This window comes from Pelodiscus sinensis, chromosome 29 (assembly GCF_049634645.1).
Source record: "Pelodiscus sinensis isolate JC-2024 chromosome 29, ASM4963464v1, whole genome shotgun sequence".
Lineage (NCBI taxonomy): Eukaryota > Metazoa > Chordata > Testudines > Trionychidae > Pelodiscus > Pelodiscus sinensis.
In genome coordinates, this window is record NC_134739.1 from 13,002,535 (window position 1) to 13,026,515 (window position 23,981).

Here is a 23,981-nt window from a genome sequence, read left to right on the forward strand (position 1 = left end):
GTAACACTTGATCATGCGAGGAGGCCTTCTGACTTGAATGCTGCTCCACAGGGCCGGCCCGAGACATCCTTGCAGCCCGGGCAGCGGGCGCGCGGCACCTGATTGACATACGGGGTGCTGGGCGCCTGCGCAGCCCCGCCCCCGGGCAGCAACCTACGGGGGGCGCCTGATGCGACGCCCCTTCCCACTTCAATCAGGCGCCCCCCATAGGTTGGCGTCCCGGGCGGCTGCCCAGCAAGCCCCCCCCCCCCCCCAATCCGGCCCTGCTGCTACACCGTAAGCATTACTCGGCCTTGGGCCCGCAGCCTCCCAGCCAAAAAGGATCAGGCCCGTGGGTCTCAGCCATTGCCACTCCGTGGGCCCCCCGACCACCGTGCCCCGCTCCTCTTGCTGCTGAAAACCAGGGGGAAGGTTGCGACCCCCCGGAAATGTTCTGGGATCTTCCTCGGGGGGCGTGCCCCCTCCCAGGGCAAGCCCCAGGCCCGAGGCTGCTGCTCTGTCACCCGGACCATCCAACTCTGGGTCTCCTCTGAGCGCCCTCGGCCCCTTTCGCCGGAGGAGGGAGGAGACCCAGCCGGCACCTCCCTGAACAGGCTGCGCTTGGGGAGACAGGCGGGTTTCACACCTCAGTCCGGCTCGGCCATCGCACGTGCCTCAGTTTCCCAAGAAGCATACACTGACCGCTTCTGCAAAACCCGGGGCCAGCCACTGCCCGGCGCTGAGCACCCGGGGCAGGTGCTCCCACGTGCTCCTTCCTGGCCTTGTTCGGGGACAAGCCGATGTCCCCCTTCTTGCTAGCTTAACCCAGGACAGAAACTTCCCACGGACCAGGACTGGCTGGATTCTGCCCCCCCACAACTAACACTGCTCGGCTGAAATGCACCAATCTGCTGGCGATGGGAGTCACCCACCGTCACCACCCAGAAAGGGCGATGAGGAAAGCGCCCCCCAGGCTCCCCAGTTCCTTCCTGTGGGCACGTCTGTCGTATCAGGCACTTTCCGTGTCACGCGGGTCTCGGTTCTGCAGCAACCGGAATTTCTTGCGCATCTCCCTACACCCCCCTAACGCACAGCCCACATCAAGCGGGTGAATATTCCCCCCGTTGTACAGATGGGGAAACTGAGGCACGAGGGTGACGCGCGGTTTGCCCAGGGTCACGTAGCAACGCTCCCTGAAACCCCCAGCGCCCGGCATGAAATCGCTCCCCACGGCCACCCCAACGCTGCTCAGAACTGACCCGCAGGAACGCTGATCACAGTGACAATCCGTGCGAGCCGGCCTGTCGTCGCCACGCTGGGCACGGCGCCACCACTGACTCACTACCGGGCCTGAGCTCACACACACACACAGAGCCCTGAACCTCTCCCTTTATGCTCCTCGCCCCGCGGTCATTCATCCCGCGCCGGTTCTGTCTGCTTTGCAGTTTCTGCCCCATTGTGCACCGCCCGGCCGGCCCTCGGCAGATATCGGGTGCACGGCTCTCCCAGGCCACGGGGAACTTGCGAACAGCCCCTTGGCGCTGCTGGGGGCCGGCACTCGGCGCTCAGTCAGCAGCGCAGGAAAGGAACGGAGGAGATGCCAGCGGAACCCCAACTCTGCCGTCCCTTTGTCCCCCACATCCCCTGCACGGCCGCACCCTTTCCTTTCCCACCCCACCTGTTCACTGAGCGCCTCGGCTAGTCTCAGCTCAGACCGCCCTCACTACCCCCGGGATCTGCGCCCGTCGTGTTGATCACCCACGCTCTGAGCCGGAGCGGCCGGGCACCACGCGCTGGGGAGACACCAGCTACGAGACGGGGCGGGAATGACTCCACCACCCCGTCCCCGACCCCGGGGCCGGCTCCCCAGCAGAGTCCGACACCGACAGAACCGACGCGGCATCCTCCGTCGAACCCGAAACGGGCCGGCGGGCCGAGAACCGAGCCCACGGCTACGTCCGGGGCTGGGCAGCTGAGCCGGAGACCCTCCGCGATGGAGAGGAGGGAGGGCACCGGTGGCAGCAGCAGGACCCGCGTTAGCAAAGGCAAGGCCTGGCCCTTCCTGGGCAGGGAAGGAATGAACCACCCGCCGGAGACTCACCCCTCGGGGGGCCGAGCCCTCAGCAGAGACAGGGCAGGTGTCTGAGCCTCCAGTGACCCCTCGGCTCCCTAGCGCCACGTGGGGGGTAGGAAACGCGCCTCCCCCAGTCATGCACGCGCCCCCCAAAGGGCAGCTATCCCCACCGGATGCTGAACAGGCCGGCTCCCCCCTCCCCGGGCTCCCCCTCTAGGGTGCGAGGGGATCGGAGGCCGGTGCCCAGGGCAGGCCGGGGCGTCTCTCACCATGCGGCGAGTCTCCATCCGCGGGCGGGCGTGGCATTTCCGCCTGGGGTGGGCGGCCCCCGCCTGGGACCCCCAGAGCTCCAGGCCAGCGGGGTCCTGCCGCAGGCTGCTCAGCCAGATGCAGCGGGGCTCGGGCGAGCTGCAATCCACCCCGATGGGCCGCTCGGCGCGCCAGCCCTTCCCCGCCCGCTGCACGCTCCACAGGGCCTTGCCCACCGCCGAGACGCTCTTCGGCCCGGCCAGGGGCCGCCGGGGTCCCCCGCCGCCCACGCCTTCCTCCACCATCCAGCAAGGGGACGGGAGGGACTCTCCCCGGACGGGCACTGACAGCGGCAAGGGAGCCGAATGGCTCGCTCAGCCCCTGGGGCAGCCGGTCCCCTGCCCCTGCAGCTCCATCGGTGGCGAGGGGCTCGCAGGGCTGCCCCCCCAACTCCCCTCGGCCGGCCCCTAAACTTCAGCCTGGCCGCCAGGCGCCGGCAGCCGCGCGGAGTCAGCGCGCTCGGCTGGCAGATGAACGGGGATCGCTCCAACCCTGGGCAAGCCAGATCCGCCCCCTCCCTTCCCGACGCCGGGGGGAACGCACGCCCCTCCCCACCGAGGGGGAGGCACCGAAACCCCCAGCTCCCGGGCGCGGGCGGGCGGCCGGACAGACGGCGAGAGAGAATGCACACGCTCTGCCTGCAGCTGCTCCAGGCGATCAGACCACACAGCACCACCCCGCCCTCCCACCCCCTCCGGCACGGCCTGCCTGGGCCACCCAGCCCCCTCCAGCCGACACCAGCCTTGGGAGTTTCACTTGGCTGATACTTCTTTTTTTTTTAAATCCTCTGGCTCTCTCCAAATCGTCCTACTTCCTCCTCGCCCTCCCTCGCGGCCTCTTCCTTCCTTCCTCAGCGCGCTTCCCAGCCTGGCGGCGCCAGCCAAGAAAGAGTCGGGGGAGTGCGGTCTAGTGGCTAGAGCCGGAGGCAGGATTCCTGGGTTCGTGTCTTGGAGCAGGCAGGTGACTTGGGGCTAACGGCCCGGCCCGGCCCGGCTCAGTGCATCACCGGTTCCCCAGATATGGGGTGGTGAGCCAGTCCCCACTTCTGCCAGGTGCCTTGAGGTCCTTGAAGGGGGGCAGGGCAGAGCCGGGGGGCATACACTCTGGGGGGCCTCTCAGAGCCGAGGGGCTTCCAGCTTTGCTTTCTCGCTCTCTTCCCTTCTCGTTCTCTCTCTCCGAGCCGAGCATTTGCCCAGGGCCTGGCTGGCCAGTGCCGGGGAGGGGCCCCCCTTGCAGCACCCCCAAGACAATGCCTCGCCCACTAGGGAGCCCTACCAGGCTGGGTCACTCACCGTAGCCTGTTTGAGCCTCAGCCCCCACAGTCCGCTGACCCCTTTGGGGTGGCACTGAGCACCATCGAACTGGTGACATGGACACTCGCCCAGTCGTGGTCGGCCTGGGCGCCTCCCAAGACCCGCCAAAGGAGAACGACTTTCGGTCACTTTCAGCCTCAGCCGGGTTCGAACCGGCAACCTGCAGGCATTGCTGACCAAGTTCCATGAGACCCAGCCCAGCCCAGACCTCCGCAGGTGCCGTGTGCCAGCCTGGGCCTCGCTTCCCAGGCGTTCTTGCCGCTCACGGACCAGCGAAATAGCAGCCTCATGCTCTGCGGAGCCGCACCAGCCCGACAAACAACCGGCCACTCTGCAGGACAGAACCGCCGTGAGCCGAGGGGCCCCCGAGTCAAAACCTGGGGGGTTGTTTCAGGGCAGCCAGGCAGCAGACAAGGGGGCAGGAGGCTCTCAAGGGGGTGCATGGGGATGGCAGGAGCAGGGATGCTAAATTTAGATTGATGGGCTAATCGAATAGTCGATGCAATTTGCGTCGACTATTCGATTTGTCGATAAGGCCACCTCCGCCTTCGACGTGCAGCAACCGCCCCAAGTTCCGCCTTGCCGAGCCGGCCAGGGCGTGGCGGCAGGGGGAGCGAGGTTCGCCAGCCTCTGAAGCGCCCGACGTTGGCCGCAGCCCGCAGAGGGCTACCAGGCTGGACGGCCCAACGGGCTCACCCACGTGGCAACCGCTGGCTTTGTCCGAAAACAGGGGGCAAGGGAGGGCAAACAGCATCGGGCTCCGCAGAGCCTGGGGGTGGAATAACCCGGCCCCAATCTGAGCCCCTTCCAGGAGAGCAGCTTGTCCCCACAAAGGCGTCTGAGTGTCTCTTGATGCCCATGCGGCGTGGGAGCGGGATTGCACCACGGCGGGGAAGGGGGACAGGTCAGGGGCTAGAAGCGCTCTCCTCCCGGCCTGGTTTGCAGTCATGGGGAGTGACCCTTCCCCCTCAGCCCAAGGGAGGTCTTGCTCCCCAGCTCCCCGTCCAGGTCTTTCAGCGGGGACAGCACAGCACCGGAAAAAGGTCCGAGACCCTTTTGCTCCAGGGCCAAGCGGGGACCTGGGCTGTGTCGGGAGCCTAGGACTGAATGAACCCCCAGACTCAATTCCCCAAAAGGAGAGGAGGGTGGACCAGAGACTAACGGCACAGAACTGGGCGCCAGGGCGCCTGCCTCTGCCACTGAGCTGCTGTGTGACCTTGGGCACGTCACTTAGCCTCGTGAATGCCCCAGCGTTTGGGAGTGCTAATTCATATCGGCCCCCCCAGGCCGGGCCCGGGTAAAATCCCTCGGTGGGGAATGTTCTAGGAACGCAGCACCTCGCAGCCTCTTCGCTCGCCCACCCAGCCCCCTGCCCCGTGAGCTCACAGGTCTCGGTGCACAAGGTAGTGAGAACACAATACTGGTGTCAGCGGAACACACGCGCACGCATGCACGCACACACACATGCTCCTGGGGAGATGTGTGGGGGCAGGAGAGGGAATCCCACCATGATCAGTTCGCGTACGGCACCTCGCGAGCGCGTTCCGTGCCCTAAACAGCCGCGACGAGCGATGGAACGTGTGCCGGGCAGCCAGGGGGAGGGTGGGAGCCTGGGGGGGAGCAAGCAGGTATGGGGCAGTCGGTAGCAGAGTGAGGCTGGAGAGCGGAGGAAGAGACGACACCCGGACGCAGAGAGAAGCAGGCCGTGTGGCTAGGTGGCTAGACGGGTCCTCAGGGATCTCTGGCTTCGATTCCCAACTCTGCCAATGACCTTGGGCCAGTCCCGCACTGTGCCTCAGTTTCCCCTGTCCCCCTGAGCCTGTGGGCCATTGAGCCTGTGACTCTTGGTCTTCCCCTATGTCTGACAACCGATGGCTACTGCCAGAGAAGGCAGGCTGAGCCGGGAGGAGGGAGGCCACGAGGAAACCGGAACTCGGCTTGCAAGGGGGCAGGATGTGAGGCCCTGGGCTCGGGGACAGGGATGGAGACAGGGGAAGGACTGGGGAGAAAGAGAGGACAAAGGGGCGGATTTGAAGGGACAAGCAGTCGGGCGTGGGGGGGCATGCAAGGGCATTTCACCTGCAGCATGCTGGCGCGAGGGGCGGGCAGTCTGCAACGGGCAAGGGGAGGGGAGGACGGGTGGCTAGTACCCACAGCACTGCCCTGGGACTCAGGAAACCTGGGTCCCATTCCCAGCTTAGCTCCAGTCACCCTGGGCAAGCCAAGCCCTGCTGGGCCTCAGTTCCCCATCTGTAAAATGGGCCTATCTCCTCCTGGGAACATGGGGGGTGGGCCCCCTGACGCTGAGGGCCAGATAAGGCATGGGCAGAGACTGCCTGTAACCGTGATTAGAGGCAGGGAGAGAACCAGGACATGAGAGAAGGCGCATGAGGACCTGCTGGGCAGGAGGGAGACGGGGCCAGCGCCCCGGGAAGGAGGGAGACGGGGCCAGCGCCCCGGGAAGGAGGGAGACGGAGCCAGCGCCCCGGGAAGGAGGGAGACGGGGCCAGCGCCCCGGGAAGGAGGGAGATGGAGCCAGCGCCCCGGGAAGGAGGGAGACGGAGCCAGCGCCCCAGGAAGGAGGGAGATGGGGCCAGCGCCCCGGGAAGGAGGGAGATGGAGCCAGCGCCCCGGGAAGGAAGGAGACGGGGCCAGCGCCCCGGGAAGGAGGGAGACGGAGCCAGCGCCCCGGGAAGGAGGGAGATGGAGCCAGCGCCCCGGGAAGGAGGGAGACGGAGCCATTGGGAGCACACCCCATCAGCTGGAGGAGATCAAGGGCAGGCAGGCGTGAGTGCATCGGAGCAGGGATATAAGAACGTAAGAGCGGCCACCAGGCCAGTGTCCTGCCTTCCCATGGTGGCCAGTGCCAGATGCCTCCGAGGGACTGACCTGAATAAGTGGCCCATCCCGTCATCCAGCCCCAGGGCCGGCAACGGGAGGGTCGGGCATCCCAGAGCAGGGGCTCGCGACCCTGCCCATTGCAGCCAGCAGGATCCCTGAGCCCAGTTCTGCTTTTGACCTTCGCCTCGCGCGCCCCCAGGAAGCCTGACGCGGGGCATCCTGTTGCGGGTTTCAAGTCGATTAATATCATCGGGCGACCCGGGAGTCTTGTGCTCCGGGCGGGGGTCAGTACCACTTCCTTATGCCCTTTCGCGACCCGGCCCCCTCAGTCGTCTCTTTTCTAAGCTGAAAAGTCCCAGGCTTCTTTTGCCTTTCCTGCCACCGAAGCTGCCCTTGCCCTGGCCAACAGCAGCGCTATTTTGGGATACCGCCCATTATCCCGAAATAGCGTTTTGCGCCTTTTACCAGCACGCCCATTATTCCGAAACAGATTCGAAATAACGGGCATCATGTTCCAGCTTCCTGTAAACCTCGTTGCACGAGGAATAGGAGACACACCGGACTCGTGCTCTACTTCGATGTTTGGCGCCACACTTCGCAATAGGCTCTCTCAAAATTAATGCCACCATTTTCCTTGCCCTCCTCCGCTCACTTTCCAGCCCTAAGACAGCTCCTGGGAGTGGGGGTGACCAGACCTGCACAGGTTATGCAAGGTGCATCGTGGATCTATCTGTGATCGTTGCTGTCTTATTCTCTCGCCTAATGGGTCCAACCATCCCAGTCGCCGGTCTGGCGGCCGCTGCCCATTGAGCGGATGTTTTCGGAGAACTAGCGGCCATGACTCCAAGATCTCTCTGGTGAGCAGTAGCAGCTAATTTGGATCCCATCGTTTTGGAGGGGCAGCCGAGACTCTGTGTTCCAAGGTGCGTCCCGTTGCATTTATCGGCGCTGAATTCCCCCTACCCAGGTGCGGCCTCGTCACCCAGGTTTGCGAGATCCCTTTGAAATGCTTCACGTTGAGCTCTGGATTGAATTATCTGGAACAATTCTGTACCGTCTGCAGACTTGGTCACCTCACTTTCACCGCGTTTTCCAGACCCTTTCTGAATGCGCTGAGCAGCCCTGGTCTCAGGACAGATCCTCGGGGGGGAGGGGCACTCTTTACTGCTCTGCACTGTGAACACTAGGGATGTGAAACTGCATCCGTGCACACGGTTTCACATAGGCTCCCGGTACACGCAGAGAGCCAGCTTAAAAGCCAGTTCCCGGCGCACACTGGCTCCTGGGGAACCTTCTCCCTCCATTCCCACACTGCTGCCTCTGATACAGAGTAGAATCAAAAGTAAGCAATGGGGAGAGGGCACAAATGCTTTGGAGGAGGAACAACAGCGTGAGAGTGGGAGCGCACAAGAGAGCAGGTCACCGGAGGAATGAGAGTGTGATGGGGAGCACCCAAGAGCAGGTCACTGGAGGAACAAGAGCGTGCGAGAAGGAGCGCACAAGAGAGCAGCTCACTGGAGGAACAAGAGCGTGCGAGAAGGAGTGCACAAGAGAGCAGCTCACTGGAGGAACAAGAGCGTGCGAGAAGGAGCGCACAAGAGAGCAGCACACTGGAGGAACAAGAGCGTGCGAAGGGGAGTGCACAAGAAAGCGCATCACTGGTGGAATGAGCGCATGCGAGGAGGCGCGCACAAGAGAACGGCTCACTGGAGGAACAAGAGCGTGCGAAGGGGAGTGCACGGGAGAGTGAGCCATTGGAGGAACAAGAGCGTGCGAAGGGGAGTGCACAGGAGAGTGAGCCATTGGAGGAACAAGAGCGCACTAGCTATACCGTGTCATGAAAGGGCTGGGATGACGACTCCGCGGGGAACACGTCTCATATACCCACTAGCCCAGCAGTTTTCAACCTTTTTTTCCCATGACCCTGTTGAAGAAAACGGTTGATGTCGTGACCCGACTGAGTGTGACTGGAGTGGGGGCTCCGGGGTGGGGCGGAGAATGGAGCTCTGGTGTGGGAGGGGGTTCTGTCTTGGGGGGGGGAGGCAGGAGGCGCTGACCTCGAGCGGCTCCCTGGCAGCGGTGCAGCAGGGACGCTAAAGCAGCTTCCTGCCTCTCCTGCCCCTGCAGACCAGGCTGAGCCCAGAAGCAGCCGGCAGCTAGCGCTCGGGGCAGGGGCAGCGCGCGGAGCCCTGTGCGCTCCCCCCCCCACCTAGGAGCCGGGCCTGCTGCCGGCTGCTTCTGGGGCGCGGTCCCAGGACAGGCAGGGAGCTGCCTTAGCCCCCCCCCCCTCCCACCGATCCCCCTGCAGCCACGAGCCCCAGCGCCCGACCTCCCACCGCCCAGCGCTGGGGCGTGACCCATCATGTGAAACCCACCGGCCTAGCCCAGGCGCCCCAGCCCCAGGGCCTCGGACAGCGAGGGGCCCCGCCCGGGCTCCGTCGTGCGGCCCCGGAGCTCGCCGCGGCCGGGAGAAAGGCGGGGGGAGGCGGTCGCAGGGACGGGTCACACGGCTGAGCCCCAGGAGTTACGGCTCCAGACTCGGGACCCGCTTCCGGCCCTGCAGGCAGCAGCCCCGCGGGGTTTCTCCCGGGCAGCTGAGGCAGGAAGCCTGGGAGAGTCTCTCAGCTGAGTCAGCCTTGGCAGGCTTCACCCTCCCTTTTCCGTCCCCCCCCCCCCCCCCCCCGCCTTTGTCAGAAGCGCTGGCTGAGTGAGCAGGAGGCAGTAGCAGCGGGGGGGGGGATCCCAAGGGCAGGCCAGCCCCTCTGCCCGGGCTGACCCCAGCTCACGAGGTTCCTCGCGGCCGCCCTCACACCCCGCCTGCCTCCCCCGGATCCGCGAGGGAACAGCCTCCCCGCCCCGCCTGCCCCGCTCCAAGGGGGCTGGGGGTGGCTCCGCGGCCCCGTCTCACGTCACCCCGGCCTGTCCCGACACGCGGGGCCGCTGAGCCGGAGAAACCAGACAGGCCACCCCGCAGCTGTCGGCCCGAGCCATGGGGCTGGGCGGGCCGGGGGGGGCAGAGCTGGGCTTGGCTGCCCAAAGAGACTCCTGGAGCCCCCAGCTGGCTCGCAGCCGCCGCCCGGCCACCGGCCTGGCCCCTCCGCGGGGACCGAGAGAGGAAACTCAGCCGAGCATTTCGCACCCGTTTCCCCGGGCCGGCGTGTGTCCGACCGCGCCCCCCGAGCTCCGGGCGCCGGCCCTGCAGCGGCTCACGGCCCAGGGTGCGGATCCTCCCCCAGGCCCGGGCTCTCCCAGCCCCCGGGGGGGCGGGGGGGTCGCTCGGGTGAGTAGGTGGGGCAGGCGGGGGCGCAGGGCTGCTCCGACAGCCCGAACGGGGGCAGGGCAGGGGGCGTTCAGCAGGGCAACGTCTCCCGGCGCACCGCGTGCCCGCCCCCCCCCACGGGATCCTACGGGAGTGTCCGAAACACACCGCCCCGCCGAGCCCCGCACAATCAATGCAGCAAGTCCGCAGAAAGCAACACACAACCGCGCCCCCACACACGCCCCAGCACATCTCACAAACACACAAACCTCCCCACACACACTCACCATCTCACAAACACACAACCGCGCCCCCACACACTCACCATCTCACAAACACACAAACCTCACCCCCCCCACACACACCATCTCACAAACACACAAACCTCACCCCCCCCACACACACCATCTCACAAACACACAAACCTCCCCCCACACACACACCATCTCACAAACACACAACCGCGCCCCCACACACTCACCATCTCACAAACACACAAACCTCACCCCCCCACACACACCATCTCACAAACACACAACCGCGCCCCCACACACGCCCCAGCACATCTCACAAACACACAAACCTCCCCCCACACACTCACCATCTCACAAACACACAAACCTCCCCCCACACACACACCATCTCACAAACACACAAACCTCCCCCCCCACACACACCATCTCACAAACACACAAACCTCCCCCCACACACACACCATCTCACAAACACACAACCGCGCCCCCACACACTCACCATCTCACAAACACACAAACCTCACCCCCCCACACACACCATCTCACAAACACACAACCGCGCCCCCACACACGCCCCAGCACATCTCACAAACACACAAACCTCCCCCCACACACTCACCATCTCACAAACACACAAACCTCCCCCCACACACACACCATCTCACAAACACACAAACCTCCCCCCACACACACACCATCTCACAAACACACAAACCTCCCCCCACACACACACCATCTCACAAACACACAACCGCGCCCCCACACACTCACCATCTCACAAACACACAAACCTCACCCCCCCACACACACCATCTCACAAACACACAACCGCGCCCCCACACACGCCCCAGCACATCTCACAAACACACAAACCTCCCCCCACACACTCACCATCTCACAAACACACAACCGCGCCCCCACACACGCCCCAGCACATCTCACAAACACACAAACCTCACCCCCCCACACACACCATCTCACAAACACACAAACCTCCCCCCACACACACTCACCATCTCACAAGCACACAAACCTCACCCCCCCACACACACTCACCATCTCACAAACCTCACCCCCCCACACACACCATATCTCACAAACACATAAACCTCCCCCCCACACACACCATATCTCACAAACACATAAACCTCCTCCCCACACACACACACCATATCTCACAAACACACAAACCTCACCCCCCCACACACACACACCATATCTCACAAACACACAAACCTCACCCCCCACACATACACACCATATCTCACAAACCCACAAACCTCACCCCCCCCACACACCATATCTCACAAACACACAAACCTCACCCCCCCACACACACACCATATCTCACAAACACACAAACCTCACCCCCCCCCACACACACACCATATCTCACAAACCCACAAACCTCACCCCCCCCACACACACCATATCTCACAAACCCACAAACCTCACCCCCCACACACACACCATATCTCACAAACACACAAACCTCACCCCCCCACACACACACCATATCTCACAAACACACAAACCTCACCCCCCCACACACACACACCATATCTCACAAACCCACAAACCTCACCCCCCCACACACACCATATCTCACAAACCCACAAACCTCACCCCCCACACACACACCATATCTCACAAACACACAAACCTCACCCCCCCCACACACACCATATCTCACAAACCCACAAACCTCACCCCCCCACACACACACACCATATCTCACAAACCCACAAACCTCACCCCCCACACACACTCCCCACCATATCTCACAGACACACAAGATGTGCTCCCTTAGCTGACTGCCGTGGCCGGCAGAGCCCCCTGCTGGCTCACGACCAGCACTTGCTCCCTTCCCTTGTGCAACGCACACGTGGAAGGAAGGAGAGAGAAGTAACTGAGCGTTACCACCCTAATCCCATTGCCACAAAGCTTCCAGCTTGGCTTTGCCTTCAGTTTCCTTCCCCCCCCCCTCCCGGGGCTCGCAGCACTAAGGGGTGAAAAGGAACCTTGCGCCCACACCATCTCTGAGATGTATCCGGTCCCTTCCCCAGGGTCTGAGCATCTCGCCGCCTATAACGGACTTATCTTTGCCACACTCCGGGGGGGGGGGGCTACTACGTATTCCCTTGTGACGGTAGGGAAACTGAGGCACGGAGCGACCAAGTGACTACCAAAGCTCACCCAGATCTACCAAGCCCCAGACTGCTTTCCTACCAGCTAGACCATCCTTCCTCTCCAATCCGCCCTTCTCCTGGGAGAGGGTTTGCCGCGCGCGTGCGCGCGCACACACACACACACACACACGTCACTTGAACGATAGATCTGTCCTCTGGGTTTTTCCACCTGCTTCCGCAGCGCATTTGACAGCACTTTGCATCTAGCTGTGGCTTTCCCAGTCCCACCCATCATGTGGGCCTCTGGTTCAGAAACAGGGGAGAGGAACAGACCTTTCAGCCCCAGGAAAACGCTCTGGTAAGACCATGGGAACTGGCAGAGGGAGCCAGGCCAGGTGGACGGCCTGAAAGTCCCTTGCGACTTGCCAGAAGCTCTACTGGGACAGATACCAACCCCCAGGCCTAACAAAGCAAGGTTCTATGCTGCATTTCAGCCCTCCGATCCTTCCAACCCCCACCTGGGAAGAGGGACAAACGAACTCTCGCCTCAGGCCGGATATGACAAGCAAAAATCACCTCGTGACAGGTCTGGAGAAAGTGACTAAGGAAAAGTGATTAACTTGCCCCCATCACGTAAGAACTAGGGGTCACCCCGTGACATTCAGAGCTAGCAGGTTTAAAACAAACAAAGTTCTGTTTTTCTTCACGCAGCGCACAGGCAACCTGTGGAACTCCTCGCCAGAGGATGTTGTGAAGACTTGGGACGTTAACAGGGCTCAAAAAAGAGCAAGATAGTTTCATGGAGCTTAGTTCCATCAACGGCTGTTAGCCAGGCTGGGCAGGGATGCTGTCCCGAGCCTGAGTTTGCCAGACGCTGGGAACGGGCGACAGGGGAGGGATCACGTGAGGACTCTGTTCACTCCCTCTGGGGCACCTGGCGTTGGCCACGGAGGGCAGACGGGACACGGGGCTGGATGGACCTTTGGTCTGACCCTGACTGGCCATTCTTATATGCGACTTATTGGACCCGTTCTGAATTTTATCCCAAACCACCTCCTTTCTCCCCCAGCTTCCCTGGCAAACCGGAACCCGCCGGGGACGCTCTTTTCAGGGGAAGCAACAAAACACTCTCCCAGAAGGCGGATTCAGATTTTCTCATCCTCGTGCAGCCAAGCTCAATCCGAGCCGGAGAGGCCAGACCAGCCCGCTCCTGCCCTCTACCGGCCCACCGGCTCCCAGGCCGCTGTTACTCACGGGTGAGCCCTCAGAGCATGAGTCACTGTTTACAGTGAGACCACGCCCAGCAGCCGGGTCACGGGCCAAGGCCGCCCTGTGTTCGGAGAATGTTGCTAACAGGATCTGATGGTGAAAACGACTTTATTCAATGCCTGCACTTACGTACTATCCCGGGCGAGATCGGCCTCACTGTACAGATGGGGAAACTGAGGCCCAGAGCGCTCGGAAGTCACCCGGCACAGAACAGCGGAGAGGGAGGGGGGTTGCCAGGGGCGCTGCTGCAGCAGCAACAGGGGGGAGAAGGGAAAACTTAGCCCCAGCATCTTCTGCGATGTCCGTCTTACCCAGTGTCCCCCAGCCCTCCCCATGCGGTCTCTCCAGCCTCCTCCTTTCCCCGCCACGGGGCAGGCAGCTGGGGCTTATTACGTTACAGCCAAACCACCTCGCCGTGTCCGTCCCCCGTCTGGCTTTTGAATCCTCCCCAGCCTGTAGCCCCAGGACTACAGTATCCATACAGCTGCCAATCTTCCCTGTATTCCTCCTCCCAAGAGCCCTGAGGAGTCGGGCAGGGCTGTCGCACTCATGGCACCGGTGAGGAACTGAGCCCCGGAGAGGCTAAGTGATGTGCCCAAGTCCGTGGAACTGAACCCACATGTCTCATGTCCCAGGCTGGTGCTCCAACCACTAGGCAAGCCTGCCTCCTGCCGGATCCTTCTTCTTCAGGGGCCTGTAGGCAGCGTTTGTTCCCTGCAAGCTAAGCACTAGGGCGGACACCCAGAAGAGATTCAAATGCTGCCCGGCTGATTAGCAGAGCGCCCACAGCCGGCAGCCCATGTTTCTATGGGTGGTGCACATCCGCACCGGCCGCGGTGCACAGCACCACATGTGTTCCGCCCACGGATGGAAAGGACTGAGAGGGAACATTGCCCGTAGGTGCCCCCGCGGTGCAAACAACCACAATCATCTGAGGATGCCCAGAGAATCAGTGCCGGAGCCAGGAGTCGTAAGTTTCAGCCCCGAGCTCAGATCAGGCCTGGACGCCGAGACAGCAGCCCGCGTGTCTCCCGGAGCCCATGGCGGGGAGCAGCGCTCCAAGCGCTCGCTCGCCCGCGCGGCAGAACCCGGTCGGCGCGCTTCCACCCGGCAGCCCCCAGACTCGAACTGTCGTCCTTCTGGGACCCGCCGGGAGGCTCCTCTCCCCTCCCCCCAGCCTGCCTGGGTATCAGCAGCCCCCCGGCCACCCTTTGGCGCACATCCTGTTCCCTGGACAGCTGCAGCTGGGCCCGTCCCGGCCAGCCCATGGCTCACCCTTGGCCCCAGCGGGAAGAGAGCGTCACGCTCTGGGAAGGAGAGAGGAAGCGAGGCCGGACCGGGAGGTACGCCCCTCCGGATCCCAGGCCAAGGGAGAGTGCCGAGTCAGCAGGGAGCGGGCTGGGGGGGCTCTTTGAGAGCGCCCTCTGGGACAGCCACTCCCTGCCACTTCCGCCCCAGGAAGATTTCGGCTGCCGCGGTCTCCACGAGCGAAGGCAGAGGCCGAAGGCCGGCAACGTGGCATCCCGGCCCACTCCAAGCGCCAGTCTCGGAGCACGGGGGCGGTAAAGCCGCGGAGAGGCAGCGGTTGTGGCACAGCGCTGAGCGGCACCGAGGGGGGGGGCCGGGCTCTCCGGCGGGTCCTTTCCCACCCGCCCCAAATAAGGGGAGGATCCAGGAAATCGCAAGGCCACAAAAAACGGAGACAAGGACACACTTCCTTCCCTCTAGCCCCGGGGTGGCCAACCAGCTGGGAAGCACAGCGAACTGGCCACAGGCGGCTAGTGGCTAGTGTGTGGGACCCCACGGATCGAACCCCAGGCCCGGCGATCCCACGGGACTCACTGCCACTAGACGCCCTCTGGGCCAAGAGCCAGATGGGTTCCAAGAGAGGGCCAGACGCTGGGATGGAAAAGACAGACGCCAGGGCCAGGGAACCTTTTTGGGGTGACTCACAGAAGAATCACTCGGGGGCTGCACCCAAGTGAGGAGCAACCCCAGAGCCTGGGGGGGCCTAGGCTAGTAGATTTTGTGGGCTCCAGCCCCACGGGGAGATGGTGGCAGGGGGGCTGCAGCCCCAACACTCGGGGGCCAGATCCAGCCCCTGGGCCGGACGTTCTCTGCCCCGATAGACACAAATCATGGTTAGAGGAACCCCTGCTCCCGGGCACATGCCAACCCGCCTGGCTGTGTCCCTGTCGAGTAGGTTATTTTAGCATGCGAGGGTCCGCAGGGGGGCTCTGGGCTGGCAGGTGGGCATAACCAGGGGGCTCTGGGAAGTCGGGCGGGTGTACCGGAGGGGGGCTCTAGGCTGGTGGGTGGGCGTACCCGGGGGCTCTGGGTGGGCGGGTGTACCCGAGGGGCTCTGGGTGGTCGGGCGGGTGTACCTGGGGGCTCTGGGTGGGCGGGTGTACCCGGGGGGCTCTGGGCTGGTGGGCGGGCATACTGGGGCGGGGGGCTCTGGGCTGGCAGGCAGGCGTACCAGGGGGCTCTGGGTGGTTGGGCGGGTGTACCCGGAGACTCTGGGCTGGCAGGCAGGCGTACCAGGGGGCTCTGGGTGGTCGGGCGGGTGTACCCGGGGGCTCTGGGTGGGCGGGTGTACCCGGGGGGCTCTGGGCTGGTGGGCGGGCATACTGGGGCGGGGGGCTCTGGGCTGGCAGGCAGGCGTACCAGGGGGCTCTGGGTGGTTGGGCGGGTGTACCCGGGGGCTCTGGGTGGGCAGGCAGGTGTACCCGGAGACTCTGGGCGGGCGTACCAGGGGGCTCTGGGCGGGCGTACCCACGCTCTGTGCTGTGTCCAACAGGGCAGGTCTGCAGAGCCTCCCCCCGACCACAAAGCAAAGCGGGTGGGTGAGTCCGACACCGGGGCGGGCCCCTGCTAAGCAGAGGGTCCCCGGGCACCACAGGCGACTGGTGCCTGCAAGGGGCGGGGTGCAGGGAGGGCCAGGCAGAGGGGCAGGGAGAGGGCATGTAGCCATCCAAATGCTGGCAGGGCCACGGGGGGCCGTGCACCTCCTGGTGCTCCCGTGAGTCACGCAGGCCTGGCGCCTTCCTCGGACTCACCCGGATAATATCCAGGAGAGGCAGGATCGTGCCCGCGGGTCAGAGGTCACCTGCATGGCAGCAGTTGGAGCAGCTTTGCCAGGCACCAGCTGCCAGCTTGAGGCCACCGTCAGGCCGGGCTGACGCCAGGGAGCCCCGAGATCCTGCACGTGGCCTGGGCTTTGGTGGATTCCAGCGCCTGTAGCCCATTGCTGGCCAGGAGATGAGAAGAACCTCAGCTCCCGGGGAAGACGGGGGAAATACCCCGCATGGGGAGGAGGAAGGGGAAAACCAAGGGACGTGCAGCTAGGAAGGATTTTGCAGCATGGAACAGGCCAGCCAAGGCTGGAGAGATTTGCGGCGGGGGCGAGGGGGGGGAGATGGCCAAACGCTAATCCCTCCCACCCTGCGAGCCGAGATCAGGGTCAGAAAATGAAAGCTTAATAGGATTTTCAGAGCAGATGGAGCCCATGGTGAAACCACCACTGGATTTCAGACCTTATAAGGGAAAGCGCTTTCCCACCTGGATGGGCGGCCGCTGAGACGGGACGGGAGGGGCGTCCCACCCACCTCCTCCCTACCGGGCCCGTGCAAATTCGGCCACGTGGCAGGGTTCTTGTGCATGAGCCTCGTGCTCCCGTGTCTCCCCCGGCACGGGAAGAGTTTGCACGAGGAGGTGGGAGTGGAGTGAACGGAACCAGACGAGTGTCAGGGCAAACGGTGAGAAATGCCCTGGCCAGGGGGTGCGAGGAAACGGGCTACGGCATCGCTGGATTCCAAACTGTGCCCGCTGGGCGGCAGGTAACGGACTGCGGGTCTACTCTTCCCCCCCCCCCCCCCCCGGCAGCCAAACCCCTGGGTGCCGCAAACCCCCCTCCCCACAGCCCGGCCCAGCACACTGACAGCATCGGCTTTTCTCCTGCCCCAAGCCCACTGGGGCCAGAGCCACCCAAGGGTGACGCCCGGGGATTAATCCGTTTAAAACCAGCCTGATCGCTCCCCCCGTTCCCGCCCCTCGAGCTGAGCCTCCCGGCATCTGGTGCGAGGAAAGTCGCCCACAATTATCCTCGTCAGAGCAAGAACCAGGGCAGGGCGGTGGCGAGGGGGGAGTTGAGGCGGCGCAGCGGATCAGTGGCCGGGGGCGAGGGGGGAGTTGAGGCGGCGCAGCGGATCAGTGGCCGGGGGCGAGGGGGGAGTTGAGGCGGCGCAGCGGATCAGTGGCCGGGGGCGAGGGGGGAGTTGAGGCGGCGCAGCGGATCAGTGGTCGGGGGCGAGGGGGGAGTTGAGGCGGCGCAGCGGATCAGTGGCCGGGGGCGAGGGGGGAGTTGAGGCTGCGCAGCGGATCAGTGGCCGGGGGCGAGGGGGGAGTTGAGGCGGCGCAGCGGATCAGTGGTCGGTGGCGAGGGGGGAGTTGAGACGGCGCAGCGGATCAGTGGCTGGGGGCGAGGGGGGAGTTGAGGCGGCGCAGCGGATCAGTGGCCGGGGGCGAGGGGGGAGTTGAGGCGGCGCGGCGGATCAGTGGCCGGGGGCGAGGGGGGAGTTGAGGCGGCGCGGCGGATCAGTGGCCGGGGGCGAGGGGGGAGTTGAGGCGGCGCAGCGGATCAGTGGCCGGGGGCGAGGGGGGAGTTGAGGCGGCGCAGCGGATCAGTGGCCGGGGGCGAGGGGGGAGTTGAGGCGGCGCAGCGGATCAGTGGCCGGGGGCGAGGGGGGAGTTGAGGCGGCGCAGCGGATCAGTGGCCGGGGGCGAGGGGGGAGTTGAGGCGGCGCAGCGGATCAGTGGCCGGGGGCGAGGGGGGAGTTGAGGCTGCGCAGCGGATCAGTGGCCGGGGGCGAGGGGGGAGTTGAGGCGGCGCAGCGGATCAGTGGCCGGGGGCGAGGGGGGAGTTGAGGCTGCGCAGCGGATCAGTGGCCGGGGGCGAGGGGGGAGTTGAGGCGGCGCAGCGGATCAGTGGCTGGGGACGAGGGGGGAGTTGAGGCGGCGCGGCGGATCAGTGGCCGGGGGCGAGGGGGGAGTTGAGGCGGCGCAGCGGATCAGTGGCCGGGGGCGAGGGGGGAGTTGAGGCGGCGCAGCGGATCAGTGGCTGGGGGCGAGGGGGGAGTTGAGGCTGGAGGGCATGCGCTGTAAGTCCTCATCCCCTGCCCCCGTGCGCCCACGTGCCCCTCTGCCGCTGGGCATCGCAGGGGTGCGTGCCAGGGAACTTTGTGCTGGGCGCCCTGGCCCAAGCCCAGGGAAAGAGGAGGGAGGCTGAGGGCCCGGGGAGGAGGGCTGGCCGGGTGCCAGCGACGGACGCGCCCCGTTTTGGGCAGAGGCCCCGCGCTTAGCGACGGAAGCAAAGCCGCTGTGGCTGCCACGGCAGGACGGCCCAACCCTGCCCCAGGCCTGTCCACGGAGGGGCCGGAAAACATCTGGGCTTCAGGCCACGGAGCAGGAGCTGGAACGTCAGCGGGCGACATGCGGCTGGAGCCTCCTCCCTCCCTGCCCCCTGGAGTCTGTCGGGCCAGCGGCTCTGCCCCCTGGTGCGACCCAGCCGGGGGGCACGTCGCTCCGGGTTCAAATGGTGCTTTGAGTGCCGGGAACGTCTGGTCACGAATGGGGCGGGCCCACGGGCCCCCCGCCACAACGCCTGCATTTCTGAAGAGCCCTGCAGCCACACGGGAAGCTCCGTGGAATGAATCTGTGCAACGTGGTGTACAGACACAACTGGGAGAGAAATCACACTCTCTCCCTCGCATGCCTGCCTTGAGGAGCCAGGCACAGAACCAGCTCCAAAACGAGGCACTGCGCACGTGGACTAGAGGTGAACACCCGCGACTGGTAGCAGCAGTTGGTCTCGCACGCTCCCTCGGCCAGCCACGACCGGGAGCCATCCCTCTTAAAAGCTGACCCCCAGTAAACCGTGCGCTTGTGCGGCCGCTCGGGAGAGAGTCAAATGCCACCCAGCTGATTAGCAGAGCCCTCGCAGCTAGGTTTTGTTGCTACGGGTGGTGCACATCCGCACATCTCAATGCATGTTAAAATGTATTCCGCACATGGATGGAAAAGATTAGAGGGAGCATTGCTGTACCCCACTGGGCCTCTGTTGCCCAGGAGGAGAGAAAAAGTTACCGACCTCGAGTGGGAGAGATGCCTGATTTTAGTGGCACCAGGAAGTGGCCGGCCCCCCGCCCCAGCTTCAGAGAGATGGAGATAAAGTCTTAACTAGCTGTGGAATTTCTGTCCTGCAGGAAAGCCACGATTTCAGAACGAGGTCGGAAAGTCAAAATCCCAGATTTTGTCACAAAATCAAACAATTCGTGGCAGCCCCTTTGCCTCCTTCCAAAACACAACAGGAAGCGGGAATGCGACACATCACTTGTTTCCTGCAAAAAATGCCAACAAGACGGATGAAGCCCTGCAAAACGTTTCCGTTCCATCCCATCGGCCTTTGCCAAGGAAAATCCTCCCATCAGAAGATTTTCAACCACTTCTGAGCCTGACACACCCATGCGCGCCCACGTGCACATCCACGTGCACCCCACGCATGCCCATGGGCACATCCGTGTGCACACCCACGCGCATCCCACACATGCCCATGTGCACGCCCACACACACATCCACATGCACCCCATGTATGCCCATGTGCTCGCCCACGTGCACATCCATGTGCACACCCACGCATGCCCACGTGCACACCCACGCGCACCCACATGCCCACGTGCACGCCCACACACACATCCACATGCACCCCACATATGCCCACATGCACATCCATGTGCACACCCACGCATGCCCACGTGCACACCCGTGTGCACACCCACGTGCACACCCACCCACATGCACACCCACGCATGAGCATACACGTGCACACAACCCCTACTGTTACTGGGGCAGGAATTTTCCCATGGAAACTGCTCATTGGTGGCAGTGGAAACTGCCAGCCAACTCCCTCTACTGGTAGGGCAACAGCGTGCAGGCAGGCTGCGTTTCAGTCGGCGGCCTCTGTCCCATAGGAGGCGCTGTGGGCTGCCCTGCCACCATCCCAGCAAGCTCCTTTTCCTTATGGGGAAGACGGTCTCACTAGGTCAAACCCTCCAGCAAGAGACCTCACAGGACCTGGGAGCATTTTTCCACCCGCGACGGCGTCCCTGGAGAGCCGGCCTTCAGCTCGGGCCCCAGGACTTTCCACCGAGCCCGCAGGGGAGGATGAAGCAGGGATGTGGCCGGCCCGGCAGCCCCAAAATAAATGCAGCTTGGTGGATCGGATTCAGAAGGATGCGCCCGCCTTCCTACGCACCTGGGAACGGCGCCTGTGACCCACCCGCATCAGCGTTTGATTGGCGCCTGTCAAAGTTCTTCCTCTGCTTGCCAGGAGGACCGGGTTTGCTGTCCCAGCCTGGGAGGAGCTGCGGCCCCTGCACAGTTAGGAAGGGCTCCCGGACCCTTTCAGAGACGCTGAGGCCAGAAGAGACCTTTAGGGTCTAGAGGCCACGCCAAAGAGGGATTTCCCGGCAAGGAGGCCCAAGCTCTGCCCACTGGCTCGCGCTGCCACTTCGCAGACCCACAGAGGGGCTGGCTGTCCCACGCCAGACGACACAGCAGGAAGGAAGGATCCATTTGCCACTGACCCCCACACACACCTGCACCCACAGAGGCCCCCCACGCTTAGACCCTTGTGCTCCCAGGGCAGGAGACGCCTTCGGAGGGGTCCGCAGCTCACAATCCGTAGAGGGGAGGGCCCTGGACAGAGTTCCCTGTCCTCTGAGCACTGGGGCAGCCACCCCGGCGAGATTCAAATGCCCCCCAGCTGATTAGCCCGGTGGCCACTGCCAGCAGCGTGTGTTTCTGTTGGTGGTGCACAGCCGCACATGCCTTGGTGCCCAGAACAAAATTTATTCTGCACACGGGTGGAAAAAATTAGAGGGAACCTTGGTCCCGGATGGGGGAGAGGCCAATCTGAGGAAGGGCATGGAGGTGGTTTAGTGATCAGTGTGGATCCAGTGGAGACCCAAGGCGGCCAGGGAAGAAAGTGACCTGGGGCTGCATCCATCCGGCTCTTGCACAAACTGTATCCTACCCTGACGCATTTGACTGAGTTAAACACAGTGAGGGGGTCTGCACCGAAGTTCCCTGTAAGCTGCGCCTTGTGCGGCCGCTCCGGAGACCGTCCAGACAAGAGAACCCAGCTCATTAGCAGAGCGCCCACAGCTAGCCGTTGTGTTGCCCTCGGTGGTGCACATTCGCATCGGCCCCAGTGCACATAAAAAATTTAGTCCGCACATGGATGGAAAAAAATCCGCACGTGGATGGAAGTGATTGGGGGGAAATTGTTCTACCTCCCAAACAGCAGAGGGAGGGAAATCAACATGCCCCAGCGGGGAAAGGGAGGGGAGAAAAGATGCTTTTGGACGGGAGGTGTAATGACAAAGAACAGGGGGCGGAGCGGCCACGGCCCAGCATGAGCTGCGGTGGGGAAGGCAGAACAAAGTGAGCCCAGGCCCCTGGCGGCTGCCCATCCGAGATCAGCCCCGGGGAACATTTTGATTCTCTGTAACCGAAGCTTTGCAGCCCAGCAGGGATCTGGGCCCCGGGGGAGTTATTTAGTTAAAGAGAGGTGTAGTCCTAACGACCCCTCCTCACGCCTACCCCCCAGGCCCAGGGGAAACCCAGGCCGCCCCCCAAGAGAAGCTGAGTCAGGGCTGGGTAGGAGAAGGCGGTTTCCTTTGCTAACCCCTTGCAGAGGCATTTACAGGGGGCTCCGGCGGGAAAGGGGTCAGAGAGCCACCTGGAAGCGATGGGAAGAAGCGAGACAGAAGCGGCCGTAGGGGACAAGCCCGTCCCCAGTGAAATCAGCGACGGCGCTTCAGGAGCTCACCCGCGTCGCCCGCTTGCCGCGCCGTTAGACGAGGGGTGACACCCCTGCAGCCGGAGGTGGGATTGCAGTGCCCGGAGAGGCGCCCGAGCAGGCGCGGAGGGCGCCGGGACGAGCAAGGAAGGCTCCCCCTGCCAGTGGCTCACGGCCTTGGTGTCGGGGCCACCAGATGCGGCTGCCCCCCAACCTCTCACTGCAGCGTGGACCGACCCTGCCGAGGAGCCAGGATTTCCCCTCGTCTGGACGTACCATGGGCTTAGACCCTGATGTCGTCAGGTCGGGGCCACCCACGAGGGGACCCTCCTCGGTCAGTTTCGGGGTGATGGGTCACGTCGCACCGGTGCCAGGGCTGTGCAGAGACAAGGCCGGCGGCAAAGGGAAGGAGAGAGGGGGAGGCTGGAGCAGGGAGCTGCGAGGTCTCCTTGGGCAGGGCCGTCTGCCGGTGCCGGTGCCCTATGTACCCGAGCAGCAGCGTGCTCCCCACTCCTCCACACGGGGTGAGAGGGGCTGGCGCGGTGAGGACACGGGGGACACGACGCTGTTTACCGCAGCAGGGTCAGTCCAGGAGAGCAGGCCCCGCAGGAGCAGGGCCGGGAGTGGGGCGCAGGCCAGAGGAGCAGCAGCCGGCCAGAGAGAAGCGGCACTTTTAGGGGCAAAGGGCCGCTTCTCTCCAGCCACTGCTCCAGGAATCCTCCGGGCCCGCGAAGGCCGCTCGGTGAGCAGGGCTGGGCGCTGAGCCCAGAGGGGGCGGCTGGGGCATGGGGCTGCCAGAGCCTCTGGGGAGAGACCGGGGGCTGCCAGAGCCCCAGCACAGCCTGCGGGGAGGGAAGGGGCTGGAGGCAGCCAGAGCCCAAAGGCAGCACACGCAGGTGCGCAGGCACCGTGCAATCTGGTGCCCCGAATTGCACAACGCCCCTTCCGCGGCTGCGTGCTCGGCATCCGGGCAGGGCCGGCCCCGGCCCCGGGGAGCAGCTGCCTGAAAGCCGAGAGCCTGGAATGCTGCCGGGAAGGCATCCCGAACACGCGGCCCTGGCTCTATGTATAGCGGGAGGCCTCCCAGCGCAGGGTGCACCGTCTGGGTCACCGCAGCCCCGGGGTCTGGCCAGTCACCTCCACGCAGGCTGGGTCAGCTCACCCATCCCCCCATGAGCCTCCGCTAGGAGCAAGGGCGCTACGCTGCCTCCTCCGCCCAGGCGCTCTCGGCCTCCCCTTTGACTCCGGCCCCGGCCACACATCCGGCTGCCTCGGACCAGCAAATTCTCGGGGGGGTTTCCCCCACGGTTCTGGTGGGGGATGGGCCAGTGCCTGAGTCCCGCTGTGACTCGGAGGCAGGTGCTGTCCTGCAGCGTGGCGGCGGGTCTAGCCACCCCCCCCCCCCCCCCGGGTCGCACAGCGGGGAGACCCCGGCCCACTGCCGCGGAGACACTGGGTCCCGCAGACCGGGGTTTCTAACGCCCCCCAACGCCTCTCGTTCTGGGCACAGGCCCTGCCACAAGCCACCCCCCTCTGCTCCCCCTTCCCATGTGCACCCAAAGCGCCTCCCCATAACCCAAACTCTCCGAAAACAGCGGCTCTCCTCAGAGCCAGGAGAACCCCTTCTCTTCCCGGCAGCATCCCCATGCAGCCACACCCACCCTGGACCGGGGCCCGGAGCCTCAAAGGTAGTT

The 23,981-nt window shown here is 64.2% G+C and overlaps 1 protein-coding gene across 4 annotated transcripts in view; it reads right to left on the bottom strand.

Moving 5' to 3' along the window:
• Positions 1 to 23,981, bottom strand: part of ARHGAP23 (Rho GTPase activating protein 23) — a 119,970-nt gene that overhangs the window by 59,932 nt on the left and 36,057 nt on the right. For 2 of the 4 annotated variants that reach the window (XM_075911442.1, XM_075911440.1), the window contains exon 1: positions 2,323 to 2,999. The exons of the other annotated variants lie outside the window; for them this stretch is intronic. In XM_075911442.1, the coding sequence (XP_075767557.1) occupies positions 2,323 to 2,607 (285 nt within the window). In that variant the 5' untranslated portion in view covers positions 2,608 to 2,999. Of the gene's footprint in view, positions 1 to 2,322; positions 3,000 to 23,981 lie in introns of those variants that run through there. 4 annotated transcript variants of the gene reach the window in all.